Source organism: Gavia stellata, chromosome 2 (genome assembly GCF_030936135.1).
Source record: "Gavia stellata isolate bGavSte3 chromosome 2, bGavSte3.hap2, whole genome shotgun sequence".
Taxonomy (NCBI): Eukaryota; Metazoa; Chordata; class Aves; order Gaviiformes; family Gaviidae; genus Gavia; species Gavia stellata.
The window spans coordinates 107178971-107200089 of NC_082595.1; the positions used below are offsets into that span (position 1 = coordinate 107178971).

General features: G+C 45.4%; 1 protein-coding gene across 3 annotated transcripts in view; it reads right to left on the reverse strand.

Annotated features, from left to right (window-relative positions):
- Window positions 1-221: 221 nt before the first annotated feature.
- RUNX2 (RUNX family transcription factor 2) overlaps window positions 222-21119 on the reverse strand; it is a 151416-nt gene continuing 130518 nt past the window's right edge. For all 3 annotated transcript variants that reach the window (XM_059830384.1, XM_059830401.1, XM_059830393.1), the window contains one exon: window positions 222-700. In XM_059830384.1, the coding sequence (XP_059686367.1) occupies window positions 222-700 (479 nt within the window). The remainder of the gene's footprint in view (window positions 701-21119) is intronic.

Genomic DNA, 21119 nt, shown 5'->3' on the forward strand with positions numbered 1-21119 from the left:
CCACATAATCTGAAACATGGATTGTGGTGTGTTGGTAACTCTTGTGTTATTTATGGCCATTATCATCCCATCTACACAGTTGCACATATCGGTAAAATCTATTTTAAAAAAAAAAACAAAAACCAAAAAGCACAAAAACCAGGCACTTCGTAGTTAGTCGACCGTTTGTTTGGTTTGGTTTTTTTTGGCTGGCGGATGTCGGGCCGGCTACAGAAGAAATCTCAGTACGGCCTCCAAACGGACTCATCCATTCTGCCACTAGAATTCAAGACGGTTGGGGAGCTGCTGTGGCTGCCATCCGCCTCCACACCGTCACTCTGGTTGGGCAAGTTAGGGTTTAACAGCGTGCTGCCGTTGGCCGTGGTGGTGCACGGAGGAAGCATCCTGGAGGGGGAGCGGTCCCCTCCCGGCACCATGGGGAACTGGTATGATCCTGACGAAGTGCCATAGTAGAGATATGGAGTGCTGCTGGTCTGGAAAGGTCCACTTTGGTTTTGGGAAGAGCCGGGGTAGGGTGGTGGTAGGTAGGTGTGGTAGTGAGTGGTTGCGGACATACCCAGTGACATGCCTGAGGTGACTGGCGGTGTATAGGTAAAGGTGGCTGGATAGTGCATTCGTGGGTTGGAGAAGCGGCTCTCAGTGAGGGATGAAATGCTTGTGAACTGCCTGGGATCTGAAAATGGGCCCAGCTCTGAAGCACCTAAAAAATTATAACAAAAGACGGGGGAAAACAATTCTGTAAATACCAGTTTTTGTATCAAGTGATGATAGAATTTTATTTTGCTAAGAAAACCCACTTCTTTTGGCCCCCAAGAGAACAGCAGATCATATCAAATAATACATTGCAAGGAACAGAGTCATACACCTGTTTTCTACAAGTGCTGGGCCAAACTCAGCCCTGGTCTAACTCCACCGATGCCAATGGAGGGAGCAGCATTGCCAACCTGAAGCGTTCAAAGGTCACAAGTCAGGCCGGGGGGAAAAAAAAAATCTCAAAAATCAAGAGATTGAAAGAGCCAAAAAGAGAAAGGTGGATTTGGAGTTGATTTGCCTTCTGGTTTCCGAGCTTTGAGGGTTACGTCTCTCTGGGTTTTTGCTACAGCCTCTCAAAAAACTCAGGTCTGGTTGCACACGAAAGCCGAGATTCCCACCTCAGCACACGCCGTCGGGAGCTGGGGTTTCAAGAAAAGCAGAAATTACCGTGCAACTTGTAATAAAACTACAAGAGTTGGCAACACCGAGTTAGTTGCACCACTGACACCAGGGGAGTTACACTGGGGGTGACTAAGCCCCTCTTCTTGCCTTAAATCCATTTATTTAGGTGAGAATCTGCTCAGCTACTTCCTATGGCCAAAAAACATTATTTGCTGCATCTGAAGGATGAGCGAGGCCACTGAGCTGATAGCAAAGATGCAGATTTTACTTTTCAGTGCAGTCGATGGAAAATTACAAGCCCAACACTCTTTTTGCCATTGAAAGAAGTTCTTTTCGTACGTAGCCTGTGCAGTCTGGTTGAAAAAAAGACCACACAGTTTATGGCTACTGTGAACGTCTGGATGGTAACGCTGTGAATTGGAGTCTAACGCAAAACAGGGATGGGTAAACTCATTTTGCCTAATTTCTAATCCCACATCAAACACCCACAGTTTCGGAGCAGAACTGGAAAGCAAACGTTAGTAGCTTGGTGATCTCCTTAGGAGACTGTGGGATGGACAGGAGCAGAAGAAAAAGATGGTGAAAGCTCACGTTGAGAGCCAGAAAAGTGGCAAACAAAAAGGCTGTGGGAAAAGGGACAGGGGGAAAGAGAAAAATCCTAACGAAGAAGTACCGTGCAAGAGGGAGGGAAAGGCATCGGCCAGTATGCAGTAGGTACATATATATACATTTTTATAGAGATGGAGCTGGAAAGAGCAGGGTATAAATAAAGGGGAAAAATCATGAAATCAAATGGGCTCTCCCTGCGCTTCCCAGCCGACCCTTCTACAGCTTTACAGTCCTCTAGATCCAAGGGTTCACCCATCTCTTTCCCAGTCTACTGAATCCGATTTACCTAAAGAGAAAACGCGGCATCTTCTAGATGCCAAACTGACGTGCTAAACACTGAAACACCCTGTGTATCCTCAACGTAAGATGCAGCAATGCTTTTCCTTGTAGATAGGCTTTGGATCTGACCTGCCGATACTGCTGCGTAGAAGGAAGGTCCCTCCAGCCCTTTTGCCCTTGGCCCCCTATAGCACCCACAACGATGGTTGTTACCGTAAGCCACGGACTCGGCAGACCCTGCCACCTTGTGTGGCACGTTTTGTGATTTAGATCACTATTCTCTCCTGTTCTACCAGCTCATTCAACCCACGCCTTCAACGATAGCTAAAAGCAGCAGGCACAGCTCGGGTTCAGGCTGCAGGACCTGGGCCACCGCCAGCCAAGCGGCCAAACCACACAGCCTGAAACCCGGGGATTATAATCCGCCGTCTCGAAAGATGTTGAGTACACAACTTTAAATGGGCAGTAAAAGCCCATTTTTAACTCCGATGACAATGTGATTACTATTATCTTTATCTGGAACCGAATCAGTGACCTACGGGTGAATGGGTCTGTCTCCATCATCAACCCCTCCAACCACAGCACCATGGAATGTAATATAACTTGTACCTTTACAGCAAACACTCTACTACTTGATGCAACTTCTTTCGTTCCCAACTGCAAACAATAGCCAGAGGCAATACCACCCAGATTCAAAGCTGTAATTTTGGAACACTATCCTTTATATTGTGAACAGGTCTGATACGTATCTGGAAATATAAGGTTAGAACATAATTTCCCCAGCTGCTCAAAATACTGAGTTTCAATCTGCTACCGCTTATACTCTTTTTTTTTATTGTTATTGCAACTCTCCCAACATGAAGAGAGTTGCTCTTAGTTTACCCTGATAGAAGCTAAACAAGAATTTTATAATCAAAGGTAGAATTGGTTTGAGTGTAAGGGTGTAGAAGAACACGGGCATTTTTGGTTTCTTTGCAACCAATACTTCTTTTTTATAAATAACAAACTATCCACACAGTTCTACACATTAAAAGGCAAACTCCCTTTCAGGGCTAGGTCCAAATATTATCTGCATGGGTGCTGCCAAGACATCACGTATGCGTCAAACGACTGGGAGTGTGCACACCACACGTAGGCATTTCTACTGTGGGGCTACAGACCTCCTTACATACCCTAGTAAATCCACACTTGTTTGTTTTTACTGTTGCTTGTAAAGCACAATCCTATTTACCCAAAGGCCAAATAACCATAACCCTTTCTTATCTCACTCATGGCTGGGTCTGCACGGCTCCTGCACACTCACTTCTCCAACCCCCCTTTTGCCCAAATGCCTTTTGCCGTCTCCGTAACTCCCTGCACTAGACTGCGATGTGTTCCCAGCCTTCTGCATCTCCGTTGTGTAAAGGCATTTTTGGAGATCAGAAGAAGTTTTCTGTGATGCCTGTTCTAAAGCCTCCTTCCTAAGTGAGTCCAGAAACTTTTTAAGAAGTCACCTCCAAAATTCAGCTTCTTGCCATCCTCACCGCTGTGCAATCTCACTGATGCATTTTCACCTTCCTCCTCCTCCTCTCTCTGTGCTACCTCCTTATGTTAAGGTTGCTTTTGGTTCTAACTTGCAAACACCAGATGCATATTCATTTATATATGTTTAGCTCTTTGCTGGACTGGGAAGATAAATAGCTCTTGCGGGTATGGCACCCATCTTTGTATATCTAGTTGCGTACAAATAGCGATGTCGATCAGCAATATAGTAACATGACAGCGCAAGTAAATAATTTATTTATTCCTTTCCCCAGCAGGATTAAAGATTTATGCTAATTTTTCCTCCGTCAGAGCAAGAAAACAATTTGCATCTGTGAACTCCCACTCTCGTGATAGCCTGTATTAAATGGGTGAAGCACAGATCCTCCGCCCTACATCGTGGCCGCAAGATTGTGAAACCACGCTTCTGTAAAGAGAAAAGACTTTATTTTGTGCCGCCAGAAAGAGGAACACTGCAGCAAGCACAACAAGTGATCGTCTTTCCCTACGCAGTCTGATCAGCTCACCGTGCTTGACAATACCAAAAAAAAAAGAAATTAAAAAAAAAAAAACAACCTTTACATCTGAAGGAGCCCGGGTTAAAGTGTTTGTAAATCTTCCAAGCTGATTCCTCCCTAATGTAACCTGGCACTCAAGTTTTCTGAAAGCTATACCTTTAGAACAGAAAAGAGGTAATGTTAATATACCAATATATATGCTAACATCCTAGATTCAAGAATACTGCTCCAGTGTGTTTCATATTTAGAATAAGAACAATTAAAATTCCATGTGGTTTCACTTATTTTGATGCAGAAGCCTCATTAAAAACCCTAGACTTGGGCATTTGCCAGCAGCCGACTAAAATGGTTTTGCATTCGTGCTTAAAAACCAATTTTACCTGTTGCAGCTTTGCAGCTCTACCGTTTACAGCTGAGCGTGTACCGTGGTCATTTCTCTTTTTCGGTTTACAGATGCCAGCTAATGCCAGTTAATGTTCATTTCTCAATTAATAAGCTGTGCTTGTGGTTTGCAGAAAATAAGGCAACAAATTTCTGCCAGGTTTACAGCACTTTGGCCAATCGCTTCCAATTATTGAAGATCATAACGTACTGTGAATAGATTAACTCCTTGTGGGTATAGCAAGCTGACATCTACTTTAAAGGGTTACAGGATAATTTTATAACTTGCAAATATTGCAATTTGCTCTGTCATTTTATGCTATAAGGTCACTACCAAAAAAACCCCGTCCCCTTGGCATACTGCACATGTCTGATAGGGAAATTTCTAGCACATCAGGTCAATGCATAATCTTTGGATGCAAGAAAACAGAATGGTGCTGTATTTGAAAGTCACCGAATAGTCTGTCTCAAGGAAATTCAGCTACATATAGTTAAATAAGTTTACCAGTAGCTAAATTTGTTTTGGGGGACTTCAGTGTTAAGACATTCGCTGAAGCAGATACTAGATTTTGTGGTTTTTTGTTCAATAGTTCAATTCAGGCTGGGATGTAGCACTAATTGATCTATTAAAATCGTTTTTTTCCTTCCCTAACATCTACGTCTATGAATTATATGTGCAGCTTGGATTACTTACAGCTGATAATATCGCCTCGTATGAAGCATGCCACACACTTCACACGATGAGACGATTTTCAGTCTCTCCCAGCTTTGCCAAACTTTAAACGTTCTGGCTGAAATTGTCCATGCTGGGCGTCTGTCTCAGGCTAAATTGTGATTTATGCATTTATTTGTTTTGAAAATTTCAGCTGAAACTCTTCTGCTGGGAAAAATATATTGTTTTACTAATCTTAAACTCTGAGGAGCCTGCCTTTGAAAAGCTGTACCAGTTCCATGCTTTGAAGTAAGGACTTGAACTTTGGAATAGGAGTGGCTTTTGTGTGAGAGACATTGCCATGAAAATCCAGCCAAATATGAACAAATCATAAGCATTCTGCCTAAAAATGGGCAGAAGAGTCTGTGCCCTACAAAGCCACTTGTCCAGAGGCTGGAATGAAACCCAGGAGTCCCAAGTCCCACTATTTTTTCTGCAAATATTGCTGAAATATGGGGACATCCCCCCCACCCCGTGCCAGTCCGGATCAAGGATCGGTCCACGGGTGGCTCCATTCACCGGCATGGCAGAAGCCTGAGTAAAAGGAGTCCACGGGGATGTTTGTACGATATTGCAAAGAAAAATTTGGCAAGGCGGGGTTACTCGGGGTTTGCTTTTTTTAGAAATCTGAGAAACTATAAACACAACTAGAGACAAACAAAAGGATATTATTAAGGTTACCATGTGAAGAGTGAGAAAGTGAGGAAATAACAGCATTCAGGTTACTTCTCCGTATGCACTGCGATACAGCGTTCAATTACAGGAGAGGTGCTATTCCTTCTGCACGACCCCTCCTGCGGGCAGCACACAAGCTGACCTCCTCTGGAGATGTATCAGAGTTGAGGAACAGAGAAGACCCTCGTCTCTATATCCCCCAAATCCACGGCTGGAAGAAATCAGAAGGGGTGAAGTGAACAAGGCGAGGGAGACCCGATTATTTTCCCGAGCAAACTGGATTTTCTATGTGTTTCTGCCGCACAGCTCCTACGTGACTCAGCTGAAATCTCTCCGAATCACATTTTTATTTCTCTCATTTTCCATGCCCAGCAAAGACGTTGCCTTCCAATTTGCACGTGCGCTAAATATTCACAGCTGCTGCTGAAGCCAACAGGAGCTCAGGTCTGAACATAAGGTTAAAGACAGAAAAAAATTCGTGATGTAGGTGTCACAAAGAAGGTGCACTGAATTACAGGAGACCTTAGAGTCAGTCTCAGTACTCTTTTTAAAGCGGGTTCTTCCTTTCTTGGGAATATTGCACTGCAACGCACTGTATACAAATGCAATGGCAGAAATATTAAGAGCAAAGCCCGTCAAGAAATTAAGAATTCCTTCTTCAGAGCAGAATTTAATGCTCTGCAATAAACAAGGCCTGGGGAAATGCAAAGAACAAGAAGAAAACAAAATATTGAAGAGCTGCTCATTAAGTTAGCACTGTCCATCCTGTGCACTGAATGAGACAGGAATCCCGTGGGAAAAGTATCATGTGATCCTGTAATTAAAATCTGTAATATAATGCATAAGCAGAATGAGGCTGATTTAAAGTAACACCGGCAACAAAAGTCCTGACATTTCCCAATTTCTGAGCACTTAGTTTTGCAATCTTAAGGATTCTTTGCAATACGTTTGGATGGAGGGGAGTGATTATTTGCTAGCTGGAAGTCTGTTTTCCCCAAGCATCCTTCTGTATTGGGGGGAGAGCGCTATTTTGATCCTCATTTTGTTAAATTCTTGTCACCTGCCTCTGCTAATCAGTGTTTAGTGAATCACACAGAGCACGATCCTTCTCCTGCCACTTTCCAGGCAAGACTTTGATTCTCCAGAGGTGCCGTACCACCTTCCCATTGGATGCCGCTGCGGGATGGAGCCTGGGACTGCAATTCCCAGGGATCCCAAACCACTTCTTCATGTATCTATTCCTTGCTGTAGCCATTAGGTCCTGATCCCACAAACCTACGCTGGTGCTGAGCTTCGTGCTGGAGCGCAGGGATGCTCCTCCCACACATCTACCACCGAGCACGCGTCTCCGTGCTGCAAGGGCGAGAGTCCTGCGGCGCCGCAGAAATAGCGCACAGGGCTTCTCCCTCCCGGGTTCTTTCGGGATGAGCGCGCGTCGTCTGGGTACTTGCAACCATTTATCGTAGGAAATGGTGTGTTTTCCAATGCCCTTTCCCTCCCTTTAATTCAGGAAAAAAAATATCCGGAAAATAAAAGAAAAAAAGCATTTTACATCTCTTTTTTTTGCATTTTTTTCCCCCTGGTTACCCCAAGCAGGTCTCCTGGCAAACAATAGCAGCAGAAAAGGTGTGAACTGAGCCCCCCCTCTTTTCTTCACCTCAACAAGGTGTTAACTTCAAGGCCTAGCTGGGACCATTTAAACTGCAACATTATTAAGCACAGCAGTCTCACAAAAGCCAGAGGGAGGAAGGAACATTTTAACCCCTGCAGAGCCTCGCACACAACATGCAAGAACCTAATTCTCACGTATCTCGTCTCGCCGTCCCTCAGCACCCCGGTTCACACGGTAAACTGCACGCTTGTGCCTTCTGGTATTTAGGTAACAGGACTTTGGCACCTAAAATACCACAGATTAATTTGCAGATAGATGTTTTCACTGAATTTATGGCACGGCACCTAAGCCCTTTGCTGGGAGAAACACCCCATAAATAACGTAATTAGCAGCGACCATTAAAGTACCGCTCGTGCAAATAAAGGAGAGCGTTTCCCAAGCTGAGCTGTTACATTGCTTAACGGCAAAACCGGGGTTTCTTTGCACTTCTACAGCCTGGGCTCCATCATTACCTGCCCTGCTCCCTCAACAGGACTTTTCTGCTGGTTGAACTGTGCTGGAAGAAGGCAATTTTCTTTAGGCACCTAAGTCTTGCTGGGTGATGCTACGCATCTAAACACAGGCGGCTGCTGCCTGCACCTCCGGAGGTAGCTCATCTTAAATTCAGCAGCGTGAATGGGTAGAAATTCCTCCCCTGTGTGGAAAAAAGCAACAACAAACCCCTCCTAGACGGACTGTTGGGAGCACAAATGGAGCTATGAAAAGCATCAGTCCTCACTGTCTCATTTATAGACGTTGCCTCTTGTGCAGCTTCACTTACACAGGGCTCATAAACCTTTCTAACGAGAACCACAGGAGGGGGACAAATGGTCACGTTACAGAAATACGTCCTCGGTTGGCGATTGTGACCTGCCACTCACGGATGCCCGTTGACCTGGTGTGATGCTCATTGACCTGGCGTGATGGGGAGTCTCTGAACTTCTCAGTCTTTGCTATCTCATCTCAGTGACTTGAGTCTTGAGCTGTGGTGGGTGATTCAGGTGGAAAGGCATTGGTAGTATATCAAAATCCCCCCGCCCGTTAAAGCCTCAGGCCATCTACGCGCTACGTTGGAAGCAAAAAGTCAATAACGTTTCCTGGAAATAAGTCTAGCAGCTTTGCAACGCTGCATGGCACAAACACGCACACAGGCGCGTATCACCCTCCGTTCGGTTTTCCCCAATTTTTCCTGCCTGAATTTCAGCCGCTGCTATTTTTTGCCAGCCCCAGCCGAAACGCATCAGAAGGAACATTTGAGGCTTTTCTTGGATAGCAACCTCAGTGGTGGTGTGTACAGCAAGGGGGTGAAACCGCAGGGTTGAGAGCTGCAACGCATGCACGGCGATGGCGAGCGTCAGTACAAGAATCCTGTATGAATCCAGTGAATGGGAAGATAATATACATTGGGGCTAGCAGCCGACTTTTTTCTTTTTTTTCAGAAAAATGTGCCTTAACTATCCAGTATAAATATTTGTTTCCAATGTTGTCATGAATTGTACTTTTCCACTGCATGCTAGCAACTCAGAAATACCATCTGATCCTCAAGCAAACACAAAGAAACTATGTTTTGCAGGGGCGGGGGGGGGAAGCCCTTGGCATTGCTCTGTAATTTCACCCTTTAAACCCCTCTTTTTTCCTCCCCATCCAAATTTTCTTTTCGACTCTCATTCAACTAATACACGTCCCTCCTGAGGACAGAGGATTCCTTGCTGGTTCTTGATTAAGAGTTTTTAAGAAGCCGGGAAGGAAGATAGTCTTTGAAACTGGATCTACTGTAGGATGGGAGCCAGCACACAGGACACCGTGTCTTTCAGAGAGGGCCACACACAGTGCCACTCCAGTCATATGACTTCTCTGTCACATCCTGAAGCCATTTCCAGCTCGTGTGCGAGTTTGTACTCCCATTTAGAAGAGGATGGGATATATTGGGAACACACATATGGAAACACTTTCAGGGAATCAGTTTCCATGAAATCCATAATGAGCCAAGTGGCTTCAGATGTGGCAGCGTGCCTCAGATTAGCCAAAAAAAAAAAAAGGGAAAAAAAAAGAAAAAAAGAGAAAAAAGAAGGACAAATCTACCCTTTCAGCCCTTATTTCAGTTTCAAGGGGCAAAAAATAAAAAAAAAAAAAATTACAAACCACTAATGACTTATGGCTACCAAAACAGGGAGCCACAAAAAAATACAACTAACGAGAGCACTCCTCCCTTCCCCAAATACCAGCGCTGCTATCAGCGCTCCCGCGGCTCCCAGAAAGCCCTCCCGGCATCCGCCGGCGCGCCGAGCTCGCGCGAGGCCGGCAGAGCCGTCGCCCTGCCTGCGCCAGCGCACGCGGGTCGGGCAGGGCGCCCGCCCTGTGAGAACGTGTGCGGGCAATTAAAAGCGTTTCCAAAAACTGCAGCTCGGTGATAAACTGTTAGTAAATCTCCCGAGAAAGGCTGGATCCAGGAGGGACGTCCTCTGGATGGCGTCGACTGTACCTGGGTCATATTAAAAGCAGGATTTATGGTGGGGATGATGGCTTGGGTGTTAGGCAGCGATGGCAGGCGGGGAGTGGATATCAGCTGCCTGACGTGCTCCAGCAGCCCGGAGCCGAAGGGCAAGAGCAAGCCCTGGTGCCCTCGCCGATGGGTACCAGCCAGTGGGAGCCGGGGAGCGCGCAGCCCAAGCCGTGCCGATCCCAAAAGGCACGGCAAAGGACCGGAGGCCACGTCAGTCCTGGGCAAGAGGGAAGCGGCCAGCTCATCCGAGCTAGTGTGGTGCCGGAATAATTTTCGCATGGCTGAGGAAACGGGAAGAAGCACGGAGCAAGTGGCAGGAGTTCAAACGGGAACTGAAGAGATGCTACGTGCATCTCTGTGACAGCTAGCCGCGTTTTTATCACGAGAAAATAACCAGGAATTTGGCTGCTAATTGGGGCCGTATCCTACAAACCCTACTTTTCCTGACAAACAAATGACTCCACAAATAGTCCCTCTGTTTTCAATAGGGTTATTTGCGGTAGGAGGGACCACCCAACACGAGAGGATCAGGCCCTCTGCTCCCTCGCTCTGCAGCTCGCTTAAGCCTTCCACAGCCAAATCCGAACACAAAAGCCCCCACGAAGTGCACAGCCTTTTCCTCGCTGCTGCTGGAAAAGCCCTGGATGAGAAGCTCTGTGGAAAGGTCTCGTGTGCTATTAATATGATGCTCTCCCCGACTTCCGCCTCCGAAATGGGGATTTGCGAGTTGTTTCTCAGGCTGTTTCTTTCCACACGAGCCTCAGCACAGTAAACTAACTGAAAACTTCTGCATCAAGGAGAAGGTCTCTTTTAAAGTTTTGCTTGGCTTTGCTTTCAAAGAGTTGTCTGTATATTTTAGAATATGTAGAATTTGCCTTTGATTTAAACCTCTCTCTTAACAATAGACAAGAGACGATTTCTCTACTGAGCGATTTAAACAAAAACAAACATATTTTGGTTACCCAGGCCTTGTTCTCAAAATGCCTTTTTTTTTCCAGAGAAAATCAAACCCTACAAATTGTTACGCTTCTGGCCAAAAAAACTTAAATTCACAAATGTAGATAGTCCCATTTTTTTTTTTCCTGAACAATATCCTACACGGAGGAAGAAAAGGCACCTCCCCAGCCCCCCGACAACCCTAAAACACGAAACCCCCCATCTAAACAATTAAAAACACACTCTTCCCCTTGAAAATAACTTCTCCCTTCAACGGACATTTTCAGCCTCGGTCCCACATCCAGGACCATGATGTTGGGTTTTTTTTCTCCTCCCTGGCATGAAGTCCTGTGTCCCCGAAGGGAAAACAGACACACCTCGTCCGGCGGGGAGGCAGCTGGAAGCGGCTGCTTGTGTTCGGAGCGGGAGCTGCGCGGGAGCCTGCAAGAGCAGCCGCTCCGGAGGGGATAAGGGCGCTTAGCCCATGGAGAGCTTCTGGATACTGGAGAAATGAGAGAGGAGATACCAGGGAGGCATTTCCATCTTAGGTTAAGGATTTTAGCAGCAGGCAAAATAACGCTGTTGGAGTGAAAACAGTGGAAAATAACTCACCCAGTGACGGCCAGAGTTTTTTCCCTTACAGTGAGAACACGTTTCCCCCAAGTAACACGAGCAGCGGTAACGTCAGGCTGCGACAGAATTGTCAAACACATCAGCATGACTCAAGACCCACCGGTCAAAAGAGTTTCAGGATGCTCAGGGTGTGAAGGAGCCCTGTGGGGAGATGTGTGGGCAAACACCGAGCCAAACCCCTCTCACAGGGCAGAGCGAGAGCGGCTCAGGGACGTCACGACCCTCAGCATCGCAGAGGCAAAGCTGTGGCTCTCGACAAGCCGCAGAGCAGGACTCACCGCTGTGCAATGCAGACGTGCCCCGAGTCACCACGAGCTTCGGGGAGACGGAGGAAATCTTTGCACGCGACCGCTGGGCTGTTTTCACTAGAGCTGCTGCTCTTGTGTCTAAGAGTCAAAACCACTGACCAGTGCAAAGACCTACAGAGGTTTCAGTCCATGCATTTAGGCACTCGATTAGATACCAAACTGCCGTCAAATTCAGCAGGACACAGATTGCTGAACACGGCTGTATAGCAGGGCTAGAGGCACTGTATCCCTTTGGATATTCAGCATTGCACCACGTTAACAATATACAATTTTCAATCTCATTTAATAAAAGCAGTGTAAAGCCCTCCGCATTATTTTTTCATTCATTTCAGATCCAACCTGAGTTTCTTACTAAGTTAAGGCAAACTACTGTAAGCTAAGTTTCAATCCATTTTAAGCTTGTCCACACAGCATCTCCATTCATCAGCTGAGCTGAAGCTTAAACCTGCCCAACTTTGAACACCTCTAAATAAATGCTTCTTCTCCGTAGTGTAAAGTCTGAATATGGTTTTTATCCTCCCAGGAAACTGGTGATGAGAAAGAGAAACAGACTTTGGTCTGTAATAGCTCACATCATAAACATGCTTTAGGCTGTTTGCTCTATGGCAACTTAGGCTATCCCACTGGCAGCTCAAATCACTATTGGTGCTCTAAACTGAAAATCCAAGTTACCACGTCTCAGATAAACCACAGTAACAGTCACTTGAATGGCCACAGCTCATGGTAAATGTGAGATTCTACAATTCTGTGACAGGCGATTAAGTTAAGACTCACCGCCTTGCGCTTGCCATAGGCTGTCGAAATGCACACTCCTACCGAAGTCTAACTAAGCCTGTAGTTAAGTCAGGATAACCTGGCTAGTCTCTGCATTTGCTATATTCCAAAAGAGAGCCTGGAGAACTTCTAATGGGGCTGGTAAAAAAATAAATGTATCATGGAGATATTGCACAGGATAATTGCATATTGGTGGGGAAAAAAAAGCACATTATTTCGAAGTTTAGAAAGCCCACTTATCCATTAAGCTGTTAAAAGGGGAAATGTGATGCATTGCTTTCTGTCTCTTGCTGCTGATTTGTTTTGTGACTTTGGGCATATAATTTGATTTTCCTGGCTAAATTTTGCTTGCTATAAGATGGGTATTTTAATACTTTGTACTAGCCAAGTGACAAAGGTCAGGAGCACAGTTTGGAAAATGCTATGAAATCCTTTGTTGGAAGATGTTGTAAAGTCACAAAGATTAAAGGCAAAACCCATCAGACATTTTTTATAAGCTCTTCAACAGGTGAAGACACAGAAAAGGTGAAAGTCAGACAGAGTAAAGAGAACTTGGCTTAAAATAAGCTTTCATATGCAATCCCGATATCTGAAATAAAAAAGAGGCGTACAAAGGCAGCCTGAATTATCGCCTTCAGTTGTCTTCATCTGCTTGAGAAAGCAACGGCTAGAATTGCTTTAAACTAAACGCCCTTCCAGCTCATCTGCAGAGCAGACCGGCGAGAGCAGAAGCTGGCCCGGCTGAGGACCAGGCGCCGTGCTCCAGCTCCACTGCGGCTGGAACGGTTTCCTCCACGGGCAAGCAGCCTGTCCTCAGAACAGCTCCAAACCAGTCTGGCCCACCTACGTGGGCCAGGCCAAACTAGGAACTGCTTGGGCTTGGACTACCCTTAAATCCAGCTTCCTATCTAATTTTGGAATCTAATATGACGGCTCCTAATTAGGCTCCGGTGGTACTTAGATCCTCCCCTGCGCTCCCTTTCACCCATTAAAAAAACAACATGGGTTGGCTTTTAGCAAGAATCAAAAAGAAAACAAAAACAAACAAAAAATCCCTTTAGAGGGAGATATTTGAGAGGAAGAGGGAAGAAAGGGGGAAGAGAGGTGCCTTTTTCCCACTGCCAGGATTCCTTCTGTGGCTCCTCCGGCCATGCCAGCATCCACATCACAGTTCCCGGGGACTTCCTCTGAGGAGCTTCTGCGAGACGCCTCTTCCAATGAGCCATTTCATCTCTGGCATGTGTTGCAGAGATTTGGGGTCAGCAGCCCTCCTGGTGTTTTTGAGGCACTTGCTTCCCTTCCTATTTGGTAAACCAGCCACCTTTGCAGACGGTCTAATTTTCAGTCCTCGGTCCCTAGTCCAGACCCCAGCCTTTGCAATCTGCGCCCTAGAGGCTATTTAAATGTTTATGCTCTTTCACACAGAGGTTTCTACTCTATACCTTCCCTCTGTCAATGCTGACAAACCCTACGCAGCTCTAGGTCTATTCACCACGCTGCAGTGATGACTCCCACTTTATGGCCAGCAGTCTCGTTCAGAAGCCCAGGGATATTTTGAACGTATTCATAAAGCCCCCAGCAATTCTCAAGCATTTACTCATATATTCATTTATCATGTTAGCTTTGAGTTCCTTTGTTTTTAAGTTTATTTTCTAAAAACCTTTTAAACTGCACCAAAATGATCTATTTCAACCTTAGCGAAGTTTTTGGCTGGGATTCTTCCTTCTTTGGGACATGGTTTTATTTTTGTTTTCAGTGGCAGCAATACACATAACTAGTTGGCTGCACTTAACAGCAATGACCTGCAGATGTTCAATCCTATTTCTGCACAGAGGGGCACAGATCATATGATCGCATAAGGTCCCTCTCAGTCCTATATGACTACGACACTACAGACCTATAGGAAATAGAAGAACTGATCTAGCGGCTCCTCTGGGGTTATTTGCACCTACCTAAGGGTGAGTAGATTCACAGAGGTCTACTAAATACAATGATGCAGATATAAACCTACAGCTTTGGAAACCCCTACAACTTGGGAATATAGGCTGGATATTAGGAAAAATTTCTTTACTGAGAGAGTGGTGAGACACTGGAATAAGCTGCCCAGGGAGGTGGTGGAGTCACCATCCCTGGAGGTGTTCAAGGAACGTGTGGACGTGGCATTGTGGGACATGGTTTAATGGGCATGGTGGTGTTAGTTGATGGTTGGACTTGATGATTTTACAGGTCTTTTCCAACCTTAGTGACTCTGTGATTCTGTGTGATTCTGTGATTCTGTGATATATATTCAGGTTTTGCACTCCAGGGGAGCTGAGTGACCACTTTTGGCCATGCTGAGAAGGCGATGGGTCCTGGATGGACCCTTGGTCTAACCTGGTGGGGCTGATCTTCTGCCCCACTCAGCTTTTTCAATGATGATGCTGACCAACACTGCTTGCTTCTTCCTACAAGCTGTAACAAGCGGCTTTGTGCTTTCTTTCCTGCTGCCCTTGAAGCCTGGTAGGAGGTGAAGAGCCACAGAGCTATCTCAGTACCCTCCTTCAGACATCATCCTTGCACTCCCTTCTGACCCATGCTCACTACCAGCGGCTCTAGCGAGGCTGCAGCCACTCCTACCACCTTGCTGCCTCTCTTCATCTTTCCTCAGTTCCCTCTTGCATTCTGTTGTACATCTTGTAACCAGTCGTACTGTATTTAAGAGTGCAAATCCATAGAGGACAGAGCTGACCTCTCTGTTTTTTCTTCCTCTTCTTTAATTGTATAGTCCTTAGCACTATGGAATCGGACTTCCAGACGCTACCGCAATACAATATTAGCAGCCGCTGCCTATCGCGTGGTCAGCGGTGGTTCCAGCAAAGGCCCATTAGCTACTCACACACACAACCATTACTTTGATCACTGAACCACAGCGCCTGCAGTAGCCAAACTTGGGTGCTCCAGCTAAAGTCAAAACCTCACGCGAAGCCTTGTCAAGGGGACTGGCAAGGGGACTGATCTCCAGTTCGTGGAAATCTTTCAATCCCACGTTCAGCTTTCGACACAACACAGAACATCATTACAACAGGGAATTAAAAACGGCTAGCGGTGTTTTTACAGACACCTATCACCTAAAAATGATGTGCCTTATACGTTTGGTCATGTACCTGTGCTGCAATCCTGTTTTCCAAGCAAACCCATTCGGCAGCCTAATTATATAAACTTAAACCAAGGTGGACATACCTTTAGCTGCTGGCTTCATAATATTCTGCCAATTCTAGACAGTGCTTATTTAATAGAAAAGGGCATAAAAAAGCACTGATGCCTATGGATCAGACAGCGATGGCCCAGTTAACCTTTAAAAATAATGAGTGGAAACCACGCATGTGGCATCACTAGAGCTTGTACAGCGACTTTTCATCTGCGCTAAATGAAAAAGGCTTTGTGGGTACTGCTCTTAATCCAAGCATACCACCCTCCACTTACCACCACCAGAGAAATGTGATGTTAAGAGGCAGAAAGATCAGCGTGAGATGCCCTACCCCTCCATTTTGCTTTCTGAATTGATCCTTGTTTTAAATCCCCCGGGCTGTTTTTCTCTGCTGGTGCTCCCCTTCTCTCAGCATGATTGCTCCTCTTCCTCACACAAGCTCAAGGAGGCTTTCTCCAGCTGCCTACACTCAGCACTTCCATATTACAACATAACATGGCAAACAGTCATGGCCATCACAGGATAAAAGGTCAAGTGGGTGGTTAGAGAGATCTTTGGGAAAAACGACTGCGAAGCCTGGAGGTGACATGGCCCAGACAGGGCTGAAGACATAGCACACTGACTCCTCTCCTCCTCCACAAGCACCTGTAAAATGCCACAAACCCCCCTGCATTAAGTGTATGATACCTCTTTTGCCAGAACTAAACTTCTTCATGCAATGACAGCATTGCCCGGTCCAAGTAATCCCAAGGGTTTAACGCAGTTTCAGCTCTCTAGTTGCAAATTTGCCGGTGGAAGAATTACGAACACGGAGCGCAACAAGGCTGCTCTGGCTGGGTGTCTGCCACCCAACGGGGCCACAGCCTGAGCTCTGAGCTGCAGGCTTCTCTTTGCTTTTGACAGAGCAAATGCTAACTAAACCTGGAGGAAAAAGCCCCCGTGACTATAGCTGTGTTTCTTAAAATGAAAGGTTAATCAGTGTATGAAAACTAGGGGAGAATGCGTATCTCGTTGTCCTATTCCTGTATCTCCATCTAGGGCAGTGGGTGAGGAATTAAATTCATTTTGTTAAAAAAAAAAATGGGAGAGACTTTACAATTGGGCAAATATAAAAGCAGAAGAATCCCTAAAGGAATTGCAGAAGCCCACAAAGTCAGTGAAAAATGCTTTCTCAGTGCGTTTTTTCAGGTGGGTTGGAAAAGTAAAGTCCCACTAGTAATTCAACCAAAAATAACTCCTTTTCAGCGGATACCGTAGGAGTTTGGCTGATTACAGGAGGGAACTTCCACTATTTGATAGATCGTAGCAAACCTACAGCAAACTTAAATGACCAAAACATTTTTGCACAGTGCCCCTCCAGCCTCCCTGCAAGTTAAACCAGTTCTGCGCCCCGCAACGTCCAGTTCCCTGTGGCTTCCGCCGTCTCCCTGAGACCCACCACAGCAACCTCCTTTCTTGACCACCTCCGCGTTGTATCTGTCGCCGCCACAGGAACCCACTCGAACCTCAGAAATAAAAATCGGCGCTGCAAACTGGCAGACAAAGTTATAGCAAGTTCAAATGAGTGGAAACTAAAGTTAGACAAATTCACACTAGTAATAAGACCCACATTTCTAAAGCGAGCTTAATTAGTGTTTGTAACCAAAGGTTGCGGGGGAGTTTGCGTCCCTGGAAATTTTTAAACGAAGACCAACCGAGTTTTCATGGTGTTTTTTTTCTCAAAGTTTATCCTCAAGTTCAAATGAGAGCTAATTTGGGGCAATCTTACAGTTCAAAGCAGATGATAACATGGGCTTCACTGTATTAATAAGCTATGAATCTCTCTGTGGAAAGCTCTTTATATCAAAATTTCTGCCCTGAGCTTTATAGACGAAGCTCCACCACTGCTAAAAATCCTTGCTGTCCCCAAAACCTCCCTGGAGACAGAAGGCCCATTGAGCACTGCGTGGGTGCAGGGTCGGGTGCCCCCCGAGGGGACCCTGCACCGCCCGCACACCGATCCTGTGGACATGGGGAACCTGTCCCAAGCTCGGGAAGGCATCGCCTGCTTTGATCCCTTCCCTCGCTCTTTTTGAGTCAGTCTGAAAGCAAGTATTAAGAGATTTCCAGATTAGCGTCCCCAAATACCCTCCCTTTATGCATATGAAATAGTTCCTTCTCTCTTAATAACATCCTTCTTTATAAGCCACGTGAAGGTGCGCACCTTCATTTTATCTCATTCATCTTCCTCTCCTTCGCTGCCTACGCTGTTTTCTTTTGTACAACCACAGAAAGCCTGAACCGCTTGCAAGGCTCTTACCTTCTCTTTCGGTCACCAGTATCAGCCCAATATAACCAATATCAACGCTCTTTTAAATCTGACAGCCAAGCTGGCATGACAAAGGATCCTTTTCTGCTAAAACATCCATCAAGAGGGGAGGAGATTTGCACATCTGTAAAACGGGGCCAACAACCATTACTAAACCACTTGCAAAAGGTGTTGCGAAGCTCTGCTAGGCTCTAACACTCCCTTCCCGACCAAATTCAGCATGCTCAAGTTCTGCGTGGCCAGAAATGCGAGGGAATTCCGCCGAAAGTCAAGGCAGCTCCAGCTAATTTCTACCAGCGGCAGTTTTTGCCTCTTAAATTGTGGTTTTTAGTGTAAGATTTGCAGAATTGGGCCTTTTAAACCATACAGCTCCCGGAGGGCATAAGATACTTTTCTACCTATCTTGTACCAAACACAGTCCCAGTCTGAGAAGGACCAAATTCTCCCGCATTTTATGGAATCATTTCATAAATTCAGCTTGTGCAATTCATCAAACCAAATTCAGTGCAACAAAGAGTCAAGGCCACAGAGACTTAAGGGCAAAATAAGTGGTCCTGATCACCCTATATGTACCAGAGAGCTTCATGTACGGAGCTAGATTCCGTCTACGTATCAGGACACACGCGGCCCCGCATCAGCCACCACCGCTGGCTCCATCCTAAGTAGAAAATCAACAGCGATTCCACCAAGGGAATGGAGAAATCATCATATGCCTTTGCGCAAGGATGAAACAAAGAGCTCGGTCCCACAGCCTTCCTGTTAGGAGCTTATTGACTTCGTTGGGAGCACACATCTAGGTAATGGCTCACGATCTGGCCCTTTGAAAGTCTGGAATCGAGCGCCCGGTTGCCCCGTTAACAATTAGCATTCTGTTTACAAAACCCAGCAGAGTCAGTAAGAATAATCATTACAAAACATGCTCAGACTGTGATTCCGGTTTAAGTTAATATAATTTTAATGAGTTCTTCAGAAAAGGCCTGGCACTTATGGAAAAATTTCCTTAATTAATATCAGACCCTAAATTAGTAATAAAAAAAAGCCTTGAATATCATTTGGTCTCAAGCTGGAACTAAAGTATGTTTTGGCATCATTACTAACTGTTAGCAGCAAGTTCTGGAAACAGATGCAAATCTTGATATGTGTCCTAAATATAAAACACATTGCAAAAAAAAGCTCAGATAAAAATATATCTATACATCCACATATATTTGAGTGTGCTATTTCCTGCCTGTATCAGCAACAAATTTATTCCATTTAAAAACATTCCACTTGTTTCTTTTTGGTATTTTTTAAATCCCTTATTTCAGGAATAAAACTCTTTCCCTCTGCCTTCATTTTTCCTGTTTATTTCCTCTCCCGACAGCTGTTTTAAGTAAATGAAAAGGGCTTAAAGACACGCATTATAATATTCAAACGTCTGAAAATCAGCCCGCTTGTTTTACCACCTAAATATGGGTATAGGTGCCTAATTTGAGGCCACCCACGCTAGAAAAATTTGGCCGTCGTCCTTGAGGTAGGGATCATGCAACGCATCTTCTGGACAATTACTCCAATGAGAGATTCTACCCAGCAGAGAGGCTGCTACTGAAACCCCACAGACGAGTGCCAAGGTGCCGAGATTCCCAGGTGGCACCAAGTGGGCAGGAGACTAAAAATGGAAAACCTGCGGTAAACAAAATAAATAGAACCACTGAAAAATAATGAAAAAAACAAGGACAAGTTACAAGTTTAGGGAGGGGAGCAAAATGAGCGGGTTGTTTCTGAAGACCCGAGCTCCCCCAAGTTCTTTACTTTGCCTTAACTCAGTGTCACCTCGCAGGGAAAGCATTGGAAATTAGCTAGGAGAAATGGAGACAGAGACAACCTTGAGTCTTTCAGCTTCCGTTTAAAAAAAAAGGAAGACAGAGTGAAAATTGTTATAGTCACCAAGAAAAACATCACAGCGTAGCGAGTGCACCAGAAACAGAGCTGGCTTCTTGGGTTTGCCAAGAGCCTGAGACAATATTGCTGAAGCGTGAACTGCTCATTCATTTCAGGAGCTGCTAAGACCAAGGCCGTTGCTGGCAATAGCCGTGGTATTAACCATTTCTCTGCTTCCCACAGCACATAAAGAGGAAAAGAATTGTATTTTGGAGACAGCACTAATGCCTTCTCTTATTACAGGACCCGTCCTGAATTGTGCTTCTTACCCACAACATTTAATGAAGTTAGTAGGAATTAAGGGATGCAAGAATAGCTACTTCACATAACCACAGTTTTTACTTAGCGGCTGTAAAGTTTTCTGAGCTCCTTAGGAGAAAATAAACAACTTTTCTTTCTTAAAGTTAATATTTTTCAAAGACCAGCTCCCCCCCAAGAGGGAAAATCCTTATTATAAAGTTCATGCGTGTATGTGACATTAAGCAAAATCCAAGGCACTTCACATTCAGGGTTAGAAACCAGTACAGGACCCCAAGAAAAACCAGCCCATCGCTGTGAGCCACTTTCTCGTTAACACAGGAACACTAAATCCAGAGGTTCAGCTGGATCTGCTTCCGTTGTACGTGGGTTTTTTATTTTAAGATTTGTAGACTTAGAAGAATGAATACTAAATTGTGTAAAGGAACAGTATTGTCACTGATTAGGGCATGGCTGACATTCGCAGGGTTACATTTACACTTGCCAGCCCTCAGTGAGATGGAAGAACCAGAATGTTAAACTCAATATCTGATGAAAGTCCAGGATGGTCCAAAACGATGTGGTGGTATCTACAGAGCGAGACGAATTAATGGGGAAGTTTGGCTACACTCAAGCTAGCAAACAGCCCAGGGTCAGGGCCCATTCTCTGGCTCTAAATCCAGCTGGGATGGTCTGGCCACAGCTGTAATATTAAATCCTTTTAGCCTCCACAACGGGGTGGCTGCCTCTGAGCTACTCACGGGAACAGCTTCGGGACTCTGCTCATTTCCAAACCACGGCTGAGACCCGTT